General features: G+C 31.9%; 2 protein-coding genes and 1 long non-coding RNA gene across 3 annotated transcripts; all 3 read right to left on the minus strand.

Annotated features, from left to right (window-relative positions):
- Positions 1-749: 749 nt before the first annotated feature.
- On the minus strand, positions 750-1461 carry LOC120177871. The gene is made up of 3 exons (XR_005521480.1): positions 1330-1461; positions 875-991; positions 750-794 (listed from the first exon to the last, which is right to left on the minus strand). It is a non-coding gene; the product is annotated as an uncharacterized LOC120177871 (long non-coding RNA).
- A 3136-nt stretch (positions 1462-4597) lies between these two features.
- On the minus strand, positions 4598-7386 carry LOC120177874. The gene is made up of 5 exons (XM_039183859.1): positions 6487-7386; positions 6063-6397; positions 5699-5956; positions 5416-5621; positions 4598-5340 (listed from the first exon to the last, which is right to left on the minus strand). Exons 1-5 carry the CDS (start codon positions 7125-7127, stop codon positions 4861-4863), a joined length of 1920 nt encoding a protein of 639 aa, XP_039039790.1. The 5' UTR covers positions 7128-7386; the 3' UTR covers positions 4598-4860.
- Positions 7318-8881, minus strand: LOC120177876 (cholesterol oxidase-like). The gene is made up of 5 exons (XM_039183860.1): positions 8615-8881; positions 8105-8527; positions 7881-8031; positions 7547-7787; positions 7318-7423 (listed from the first exon to the last, which is right to left on the minus strand). The coding sequence occupies exons 1-5, from the start codon at positions 8879-8881 to the stop codon at positions 7318-7320; spliced, it is 1188 nt and encodes a 395-aa protein (XP_039039791.1).
- Between the last annotated feature and the right edge of the window lie 3851 nt (positions 8882-12732).

Here is a 12732-nt window from a genome sequence, read left to right on the forward strand (position 1 = left end):
CTTAAAAGAGTTCAACAGCTTGTGTGTAAATTACCATCAAAATCCATTACAGAATTAATGTGCGACAATAGAAACAGCAAACATGATTAAAACAGAAACCACAAGCATATCATAGCAACAGCAGTAGCAGCAATGAGTAATAGATACGAAGCAACGAATCACAGCCTTCCTCGCCTACCACCCTTTACGAGTACTGTCGGTGGGAATGGGAAGTAGTAACATCCTCTGAGGTCAAAAGGTTGCAAATCAATTACAAGAGTAGAAATGAATACACACAAAAGAAAACTCAAGAAACAGATGAATATGAAAAAATCATACCTACTTCGTCCAATTTCATGCCTGATCGAGCAAGGCTCTAAGAGCTGACTGCGCACCAGGACCAGGTGTCTTAGTCTTGTTCCCTCCGGTTGCTCTTAGCTTTATATGAAGGGCAGTAATACCCAACTCCTACAATGTAACAAACAACTGTGAAATAAGTTACCGTGCAAACCATGTGGTGCTATAACAAGTCTGAGGGGTTGGGCGATAAGACCTTGCAGCGCTGGGAGACTCTTGGGCTGCAAGCATGGCATAAGGAGAAGACTCATCTCTATCAGCCTTCACCTTCATACCACCTAAATTTGAAAAATCAAAGGAATAATTTCGAAAAATACTTTAATGGAAATAATTCCAACCTCAGACATGAACATCAATATAGTGCAACATTAACGTCACTAAAAACCATTTTCAAAAGATAATCATAAACCATACAGTGATGCGAACATTGTTTCCCTTCCAGACAAATCAGTCACATGCTGTAAATCAAATGACAGGATATTACACAGAATGAACTACAGGAAAAAAAAACAATGTAAAAGTGTGGGTTATCGCTTACTATAAATGTGTCGTTAAATGAAGCAAAAATGTGAGCCACTCCGAAAACATACTCGCCCTCTCGAACAGCAGGTCCAAGGGTAGTATTTCCTCCTTGGGCTCCCTACCTTTCTCCTGACTAGAAAATACCACAACATCATTGGGTAAATCAGTAACCTTAGAATTATTCTAATAAACCCTAAAATGGAAGCCCCAAAGGCTTCATTTGAACTATATCACCGCCAACATAGAATGAAGGTTAAATCTAAACAAATAAGTAAATGGTCCAACTTCAACATTCTCATTCAAGACCGACACACAATTGCATATGATAATATTCTTTGATTCAGTTTTTCAGCACAAACATGATTAAAGCCGGTGGAAAGTAAACATACACACAGAAAAATGTAATTTTATGGGAAGCCAAAGGATGATCGTATGATGGAAAAACCAGATAGGTGAAAATGAGAGAATTACCATGGCTTACGCGAAATGAAGAAGTGGTGGGAGACTAGGGTTTTGTGGGAGCTATATCTGAGTTATGCCTCCGGCAACTCAAGCTTCAAAGACGAAGCCGAAAAAGGCTGTTGCTATTTTATATCTAGGTTAGTAGGTTTTCCAATAACCCTAAACCGTAAATGACGAAAAAGGCCTTGTATTTGTTTTATATTTTGCAGGTCTTGTTTTTTAAGATGAGAGAAAAATATAGTTTGGTACAAATATATGGGTAAACTAAATTTAGTATCCAAATTATTTTTATACGTTTTGGTCATTTAATTATTTTTTCTAAAATCATATTAACGTTACTTTTAGTTTCATTTTAGTCACTCAACGTTAAAAATAATAGAATCACTTATGTGACATTTTTAATTTTTTTAATGAAATGTGGTATTACCTTATGATGACATGTTAGGAAACCATAATTTTTAATGATAGGAGACCAAATGAAACGTTAGGCATGATTTAAAATAGTTGGATTTAAAAGAGAATAAAAGTGATATTTAAGGTACTAGCGTGTAGTTCACCCTAAATATATTCCTATTTTATGAAAAATTATTGTATATTAGGAATAAATAATAAGTTTAATATAACATAAAGTCTCAAATTATATCGTTCTTCCTAAAGTAATGTCTAAACTTTTTTCGAATAATTTAAGTATTTAATGTTACCAGTTAAGTGCATTGTCTTTAACCATTGTTAAAATTTTTCGTTAAGTACTTATATAATTTTAAAAATTTTACTTCAAATAAAAAATTATAATTATAATTCATTTCTAAAAAGTTCAAAAACTTTGAAAACCTTTAAAAATTCTAAAATTTTAATTTCAATCCCTAAATCTACTCCAATCATATCCCCTTTTATCGTCGTCGAACCTTACCCATTTGCACCTCTATTAGACGACCAATTTGCAACGAAAATTCACTGGAACAAGAGCCAACAAACTAAAAATGACCGACGATTATAATTATAATTCATTTCTAAAAAGTCCAAAAACTTTAAAAACCTTTAAAAAAATTTTAAAATTTAATTTCAATCCCTAATCTACTCCAGTCATCCCCTTTATCGTCGTCGAACCTTACCCATTTGCACCTCTACTAGACGACCAATTTGCAACGAAAATTCACTGGAACAAGACCAACAAACAAAAAAATGACCGACGAATTACACGACCTCGACAAATAACAAAGTTGTAAATCACAACACCACGCGATCTCGATGACTAATCGACGGCAAGGATGATGATGTCTGACTAGGGAGATAGCAAGGATGATGATGTTGACAAGGCAGATAGCAAGGATGATGTCAACTGCAATGGTTGTGGCCGACAAAGGATGTAAGGTAGGGGTTAAGGTATATGATTTGAGATTTTAGGAATTTTAGATTTATTATGATTTAAGAGAAATTAGGAGCTTTTAAAATATAATAATATTTAAGTTTTTTAATAGAAATTTCAAAATTACTTAAATACAACACATGTCACATAACATGATTTTTTCATGGTCGTTACGATCGAGACACTTAAATAGTAATGTTTGTAACGTTAGACACTTAGAATGATCGAAAAAATTTAAAGACTACTTTGAAAAAATGTATAAACTGAGCATTTCATTTATAATAATAAATTCAATGAATATAAACCCTATTAAATCCCATCTTTATCATTTTATCTATTAATTTAATACCTTAATTATCATTATAGAAGGGTAAATTCAGTTACACAATGTAAAATTAAAATTTTACATTGATTATAATCATTGGACAAATGAAAATAGACCAATGAGAATAATAATTATGCATTAAAAAATTATTTACTAAAAAATAATGAAATATTTTTATTCGTCTTGTTTCACTCGTCTAATGGTCCTAAATAAATATAAAAATTTAAAAAAATATTATGTAAAACTTATAAGACAAATGTACAACTCCTCCTTATAAAGGGACATGTGTAGTACTTTTACCCATAAAATATAAATAAAATAAATAAAATGACATGTATCATACTTTTTTACCCATGAAGATATCAAAGCTATGGGATTTGAACCCACGACCTTAGGGTGTGTTTGGCCTCGTTTGGTTGGTCGGGAATGTCATTCCGGTAATCTTACATTATCTAGTGAATTTTTGGGTATATTACCGGGAATGTCATTACCTCTTTCCTTAGGTATTGTTGGATTACCGACCTTTTGGACTAAAATGCCTTAAATTTTTTCTTTCAAAAAATCCTTATTCTGTCATTGAATAATAAAAATTCTACGAAGGTTAAATTACAAATTTATCCTTAAATACTTTAGATTTACAAAAAAAAATCTATAATTAAAATTTGATATGAAGTTCAGGGTGTTAAAATAAAATTTTACCTTTCATTAAACCTTTTATATTTTCAATTTGTAAAAAAATTATATAAATTTATGAATTTAAATTTTTTAAAGAAAATATATAAATATTTTCCAATTTGTTAAAAAAAATATATAATAAAGACAATTTGGTAATAATTTTTTATTCCTTTAACCAAATATTGTAATCTTACATTCCTGTTAAACCAACCAAACTCAAAATTCAACATTCCTAATAATATATTCCCTGATTATATATTTGTTAAGAATGTTATTTTGAGTTTGGTTGGTTTAACAGGAATGTAAGATTATAATATTTGGTTAAAGGAATAAAAATTTATTAGAATGTATATTTTACCAAATTGTCCTTATATATATTTTTTTAACAAATTGAATTATACTATAATATTACTATAATTAATTTATATATTTCTTTAAAAAATTTAAATTCATAAAATTTATATTTTTTACAAAATTGAAAAGATAAATAGGTTTAATGAAAGAGTAAAATTTTATTTAATCTGAACTTCATATAAAATTTTAATTATAGAATTTTTTTGTAAATCTAAAATACTTTAAGGATAAATTTATAATTTAACCTTCGTAGAATTTTTATTATTCAACGACAGAAGAATTTTGAAGAAAAAATTTTAAGGACATTTTAATCCAAAATGCCAGTAATCCAATAATACCTAAGGAAGAGAGTAATTACATTTCCGGTAATATACTCAAAAATTCCACTGTTGGGAATAAAAAAATACCGAAAATAAATTATTGACTACCAAACGGGGAATATGGATTTCATTCCCCGTAATCCCACATACCCCTGAACCAAACACGCCCTTAAGGACTAGAGCCTAAATCTGGCGCCTTAGGCCACTCGGCCAAACTGTCCTAGCTGAATATCAACATAAAACAAACAATACAAGTATAATAAATCATTAGAATTTCAACACAAAAAATAAAACTAAAGCCAATAAAACAAGAACAATCAATGTTGAAAACCACCAACTTTGAGATCCTCCATAGCCTTGGTAAGGATCTGCCGTCCATTCCAAGGCTTCTTTACTGTATTTCTTTCCCTCCGAAATCCTCACAACGTTTTGCCCTTCTTCACATAACCTTATGTGAGACAATATGTGAGGGAAAACTTCTTTATAAGACTCTTCACCGATCAACAAATCCGAATGTCCATATCCTCTACAACCACCCTTTCATGTCTGAACCCTGGTTGATGCATCTTCACATACTTGTTTGCTAGAAATGTGGTCTCCGGTGTCACCAGAAGACTCCGTCCCCCGGAGATGTACAATGTCGAGACCGCCATTCTCTCCGGATGAATCAAATACGAGTTATTTCCGCTACTATCCACGATGAACCCTGACTTGCAGATTTTCCTCAGGTGAGGAAATGCTGCCAAGGGGACGTTTGTTGTGCTTTGCTTGTTTAACCAGTGGTGCATTGTTGGTGTGACATTTTGGTGCCAGAATGCATTGCCGAATATACCTGAAAAGACATCGCATTCATCGCAAGTGCATCGTTCGCATCTAGGTAGCCAACGGACGATCGCCATTAGGAGCCGATGTCTTAAACTGGCCTTTGATGTGTCTAACATTGGCAGAATCTTGTTCTCACCTAGCAATGCCATTGAAATCTGCAGGTTGACTTGATTTAGATGGAAGCCTGAGGATCAAGAAATATCAAATTGACATTAAAAGGGAAAACTCACCGGGATCAAAGGGAGCCACATTTTGACAGTGGCTAAAGTAGTCACCTTGAAGAACATCGAAGAGTTGGTGCAACACAACGAAGCGATTTGAGTTGGAGAGATATGTCCTCCCAAGAGAGCTATGTGAATGGACAATCCTCCGACACAGTGCGCAACCACATGCATCTTTGTGCTCGAACCATGGAATTCGCGTATCTTGTCGAATACTACAAATTAAATGCAGACAGAAATCAATTAGATGAGTAAGTGATTACATCTACAGTTTTTCCAAATCTTTTCCTACCAGAAGGTATGTCATATCTTCCAATGTCTTCAATGGTGAAGTTGTTTGAGGGATGCGATTCGTGCAATCTCGATTGAAGTAACCATACTTCATACCCTTCTTCCAGTAAAGTCCTAATTAAATCTTTCGGTTCCGTTGGCAGAAAGAAACTCTCAGTGGAATAGCCATTAAGTAGAAGAACTGGTTGCTTTTCTTCCTTGAGCTTCCATCTACTTTGATCACAGCTCCACTGCAGGCAACTGATGTTACATCCATCTTCTGCATTATATAGAGTAAACAATCAAAATTACAACTTATAAACATGTTCATAGAAATTCATATTATAACTTGTAAGGATCTTTAACAGGTTCAGACTCGTGCGTACCTGTTTTTAACCGATGGAAAGTACTCGCCGGATAAGAAGAATTTATGGAAGACTCCATCAGGTACTCTTTGGTACTTTGATATGGTATCTTCAAAATATAGGTTCTAAGGAGATTTGATGCGAAAATATCGATAAATCTTCCTTTTCCATTTCCTTCAAGGCTAAATAGAGTTTTCAATAGTTCAATCATGGAAATTCTAAGCTCCCCTTTTAAGTTCAACCCTTCTTCTTCCCCAGGAACCCTTTTGAATGTCACATACAATGTTGTTGTCTCACTCCAACAATTAAGTGCAAAAGGAAAAGGATTCATTATCTTCTTTCCCTCAAGAACATATCTGCATTTAACCAATTAATGTTACAGATTAATTTTCCAGGAAAAGAAAAAGAAGAATTAAGAGGAATGCAAATGGATGCCTTACTGTACCTTGACCCGGAAGAAGCGGCAAGGAGAAGGCTGTAGTGCATATATCGTGTGTAAGGGGTTCGGAAATTGACTTCAAACATGTCTACTTGGCCATCTATAATATGCAGCTTATCCTTCTCTATTGCTCTGAAGACAAGGTAACCACCAACTTTCCCTTTTAAAGTTGGATGAGATTTTCTCATAAACCTATTCGAAACATCGTTGTTGTTCCGGTTCTGCAGGTTTATCTTCATTATCAGAAAAGCAGTGCATGGCATGCCCCCAACATACCCTCTCATGGTTTCCTTGACAGACACATATGATGTCTCTTTGCTCTTCAAATTATCATGTGTTTCTTTATATGGATTGTGATCTACCACTTTAGGAGCAAAATCTGTACAGTTTTGACTTTTGTACATGAGAATGTCCTTCACAATGTGCTTACTTACATGCTCAGCGGCTGTTGCAATTGTAAGGCACGGATTTACACCGACCGAGCACGGAATTAGAGAAGCGTCACAAACATAGAGACCTTGATGCACTAGACCAGGAGCCTCTGGATTGAAAACCTGACCTTTTGGACTACAAACACCATTCAAAAAGTCTGAAGATGCATTGCAGCCACCTAGAACGTGTACTGATGTGCTTCGGTACTTGGCCATGAAGAGAATTCCCCTAGTTTCTTGGTAATCCTTTGGAAGGCCTCAACTTTTCTTGGAAGCAAAGGGTCATGGGGTGGATGAAAGCAAATTTTATTGGTTTCCTGTTCGAATGTGATTTTTCCATCACTCTTGTCATGCCCTATTGCATTGAGCACCATTGCTTGGCTTGACTTGGAACCTATGAGATGTTTCAGCTTATCGATAACGCCATGAAAGAACCAGTAACCAGTCGGCCATCCGAATGTTGTGATTCCTTTAAACAAGATGTAAGGATAAGCAGTAGGAAGTACAGCACTCTGCACCAAAAGAAAAATGGGCAATGAATGAATGAAACCTGCAGTACCCATATATACCAAATGATCCTACAATCCAGTAGTACTTTCTTGCAAGTTAAGTTTCTATCGATGGAAAAATCGAACCTGAATTGTGAAACCCAATGAAGAAGTGTAAGATGAAGAGATCGAGGGTCCAGGCCTTGCTGAATAGGTATCTTCGATAGTTGCTTTCTATCTAATCCATAGGCATTCAAAGGTCCTGAGCTTCCAGCAAGATAAGCAACATTATTACCATTACAACTGAATCCGGAACCAAGTGCATCTGAAAGTTTTAATCCTCTCATCTGTGATTTGAAAAGTATTGCAGTCGTGCCGAAAACTCCCGCTGTCAGACATGAAATCGAAGCTACCCTTAAGGTTTTGCAAAACAGAAGTTTGAAGTTATATCTATTCAGGTTTCACTATTACTTCTTCATACCAGACAGGATCACGATATCAGCTTTTATGTAATCGATCTCATTTAAGTACACAAACCACCTTCGTCCACGGATTTCATCGTCTCGGTCTGATTTGAATGGATTCTTAACGACATACTGAACTCCGCACTCTGTCTTGATAGTACATCCTGCCTGCAAAACAGATTAAATAAAGGAAATGAGCCTGGTAACTCGAAGCAATTTTATCAAGTTATAGAGAACATGCCTGAGTTGCTGATTCAAGATAATTTTTGTCAGTAGAATTCTTGGCATTATAAGGACAACCAGCAAGACAATTTCCACAGGCTATGCAGGCATCCAAATTTTGATGCTTCAGTAATCTGGAAGGGGACTCTTCGAGATTGAAGTTCATGCTGAACTTCAATGAATCTCGAACGATTCCTTCAGCATCTCCTACACCGATTTCTTCCATAACTTTAGCAACAGGGAACTGGACGGGAGCACTTTGTATTCTCAACATGGAAGCAGCAGAAGTTTGACAACTATCCCAGTCCCTTTCCCATTCCTTCGGCCATCTCGAATTTCTTCGAGCACGAACCGGAGTTGGCAGCATTACACCAGCGTTTACTAGTGAACCACCACCAAGTCCACAAGCCACTGCTGCCAGCGAATCATTCTGTTCATAAACCTGTAATAATTTCATGTATTCTATAGTTAAAAGAACCCTTCAAAGTAAGGACACATAAAATTATGTTGAGTGGAAAGAGGGATTGACCTGAAACAAAGCATCCCTTGGACCAAAGCTGACACCTAAGTTGTGATTCTCCATCCTTGTTGCAGACATCATCTGCAAACTGTCTGTAGGAAAATCCTTAGCTTCCCATTTTCGGCCTTTCTCGACCAGACACACCTTGAGTCCTGCCTCGGACAACCGACAAGCAGCGACGGAACCACCGTATCCCGACCCCACGACAACAGCATCGTATCCATCTTCCCTGCGAGTGTCGAACATAATTTGTTTTGAGTCTATTGGTCTCTCCATTTTAGCTTATTGAGACAGGCTGTTAGCTGTTACAGAAACAACGTGAAATAATAAAGACGATAATCAAGTCAAGTAATCAAGCAGCCCGATATAACAATCTATTTCGGGGAAATTGAAGTTTTTTTTTATTTTTATTTTTGGAGTACTTTGGTCAACTGGTTCACAATGTGAAACATTCATATCCATCAAAGGAAGACCAAGATTAGTTATTCAATACGAAGCCAGAAGCCAAAACCCAATATTGACGTATTCTGCTGCTTCCTTTTTATTAATCATCTCTTAACTGCTCCTTTATTATTATAAGGGAAAACTACGTTGAAAGAAGAATATAAAATTCCTTAATGCGCATGCCAGGTCAGGAACTATAGTGGCAATAAAAAAAATCCAGAGGGCAGGGAAGTAAAGTCAAAATTTCATTCATCAATCCTTGTAAAATGCAAATCCTACAACTTCTGAATATTTATGCATGCTTATTTAACCAGCAAGCAACGTCAGTGCAACAAACTGCTTTCTTTATTCAAACTTAATCTCAAGCAATCAAAGTCCACAAACAAGGTGACACAAAATCGCAAAAGCTGTGTTTCCTTCATTCATCCTTTAACACGTGAATACCTTCAAGTCCGCCGGTGAGTTTGATAATAATAGGCGCAGGGAAATTCAGATTAATATATTAGAAGACAGGATGAATGGGAACGAACAGCAGGCTTCTGCAAGCGTGTTAATTATAAACTTGGAGGGGAACGAACAGTTGAATAAATTATAAACTTCATCACTAAATAGTTCTCTCACTTTTGTTTTGATCATTCAAGTTTAATTATTTTCAGTTTAATCACTCATTATTTTAATTATTATTTTTTAATCACTCAGTATTTTAATTATTATTTTTTAATTACTCAACTGTTAATATCTTATTATAACATGACTTCTTTTATTAATGTTTATATCAAACAAGTTTTAGATTAAAAAGAAAAAAAAACTAGAATTCTTTAATCTCATCGATCTCATTCTCGTCCACATATACAGAAACAAATGCAATATTTTATATTAAAGAGCGGATCTTTTTAAATTTTATGGGAAGATAAATTATAAAGTCTAAAAAAAATAAAAACAAAATTTTAATAAAAATCTAAAATATTAATATTTTTAAGTTTTAGAGAGGATTACCCATCACTGCGCGGCTGCGCACACATAAAGAAGTATATTATAGATAATATGAAGAGGTGGAACAGCCAACTGTAGAATTATCTTTTCATGGATAGTCAAGTTGAATCGACATTTATGAGTGTTTTCTTTATATAGAAAAAAATCTGCCAGTTGGGTGCACGCTATCCCAACCATAATAAAATTCATATCGAATTATACAGTTGAATTCAGGTTTGCTGTACTAAATGTATATATTTCTTTAACTAAGGATATTATGGTTTTCGAAAAATCTAAAAGATTTTACCAATTTCGTCAGTTTTAATACATAAATTTTTAATTTTTTTTTAAAATTTAACATAATTTTTTAACAGGTATTAAAATAAAATAAAAATTAAACCTTAAATATGCTTTTAAAATAATTAAAAATTTGTGTAGTAAAACGGATCAAACGGATTGCTTAAGTACTTAACGAGTAGTTTACTCTAGAAATTAAATTAAAAACAATTATAAATTTTAACCATTTGGTTAATAAATATTCTATCTTTTTATTCATTTTTATCTTTCATAACAAATCAAGCATAAAGAAAATTTGATACTTATAAACGTCGAACTCATAAAAAATATTCTGATGAATAATCTTATAAAGTACCTAATATGGCACTTATTTTTTTCCCTTCAAATTTTGATACAAAATCACATAGATCCATCAAATTACTATTAATTAGCTTAAAAAACATAATAGTGAGTCGGAAATAAGTAACTTTACTATTAATTAGCTTAAAAACATAATAGTGAGTCGGAAATAAGTAACTTTACTATTAATTAGCTTAAAAACATAATAGTGAGTCGGAAATAAGTAACTTTAAGGCTTAGTTTGTTTTCACTGTGCAACATCTTCAAACCTCTTATGTCTGCGTCGCGCAGACCACGCGCAGACATTAGGCTTCGCATACCGTTTGTTTTTTAGAAGACAGAAGCTATTCTAACGTATGCGCGAGCTCTTCTTGGTGCAGACATTGTTTTATGTCTTTAAAGGTCTTCAAATCTATTCAAGAACAATTCTAAAATATGGTTATTTATTAAACTAATTTTAAATAATTTAATAATGTTATTTATTTTAAAATAATTTATTTTAAAATAATTTATTTTAAAATAATTTATTATAAAATATGGATTGATTTATTTTAATTTATTTTAAAATAATTTATTATAAAATATGGATTGATTTATTTTAAATAATTTATTAGTATGGATTGATTTATTTTAAAATATGAATTGATTTATTTTAAATAATTTATTAGTATGGATTGATTTATTTTAAAATATGGATTGATTTATTATTGTAGTTGTATGGATTGATTTATTTTAAATAATTTATTAGTATGGATTGATTTATTTTAAAATATGGATTGATTTATTATTGTAGTTGTATGAATTGATTTATTTTAAATAATTTATTAGTATGGATTGATTTATTTTAAAATATAGATTGATTTATTTTAAATAATTTATTAGTATGGATTGATTTATTTTAAAATATGAATTAATTTATTTTAAATAATTTATTAGTATGGATTGATTTATTTTAAAATATGGATTGATTTATTTTAAATAATTTATTAGTATGGATTGATTTATTTTAAACAATTTATTAGTATGAATTGATTTATTTTAAAATGGATTGATTATTATTGTAGTTGTATGGATTGATTTATTTAAAATATGGATTGATTTATTTTAAATAATTTATTAGTATGAATTGATTTATTTTAAATATAGATTGATTTATTGTAGTTGTATGGATTGATTTATTTTAAATAATTTATTAGTATTGGTTGATTTATTTTAAAATATGGATTGATTTATTTTAAATAATTTATTAGTATAGATTGATTTATTTTAAAATATGAATTGATTTATTTTAAATAATTTATTAGTATGTATTGATTTATTATTGTAGTTGTATGGATTGATTTATTTTAAATAATTTATTAGTATGAATTGATTTATTTTAAAATATGGATTGATTTATTTTAAATAATTTATTAGTATGAATTGATTTATTTTAAAATATGGATTGATTTATTATTGTATTTGTATAGATTGATTTATTTTAAATAATTTATTAGTATGGATTGATTTATTTTAAATAATTTATTAGTATGGATTTATTTATTTTAAAATATGGATTGATTTATTATTGTAGTTGTATGAATTGATTTATTTTAAATAATTTATTAGTATGAATTGGTTTATTTTAAAATATGGATTGATTTATTTTAAATAATTTATTATTGCAGTTGTATGGATTATTTAAATTTTAGTATTGTAAAACTAAAATTATTTAAATCTCAGTATTGCAAAACTCTTTTAAGTTTAAAAAATCAGTTTATTTATATTTCAGTTCATTTTAGCAGTCTGCAGACGTTAAAAAACAAACAGTCTTCTTCTTTCAGACTGCAGACTTTTGGTCCACGTCTTTTGCTGCAGATGCCTGCAGATGTGGTCCGCAAACTGCGGACCTTTTACCTCTGCAAAAACAAACACCACCTAAATGATGATAACTCTACTAAAACAAGAAGGTTTTAAAAATAATAACTAATTGCATCATATGTCCCTAAACTATAACCCACATTTTAAATTGGTCTGTAAGCTTTTATATATTCTAATTCAACCCCAAATTACGACTCATATTTTAATTTAGTCCT

This window comes from Hibiscus syriacus, unplaced genomic scaffold (assembly GCF_006381635.1).
Source record: "Hibiscus syriacus cultivar Baekdansim isolate YM2019G1 unplaced genomic scaffold, ASM638163v2 tig00112342_pilon, whole genome shotgun sequence".
Classification (NCBI taxonomy): domain Eukaryota; kingdom Viridiplantae; phylum Streptophyta; class Magnoliopsida; order Malvales; family Malvaceae; genus Hibiscus; species Hibiscus syriacus.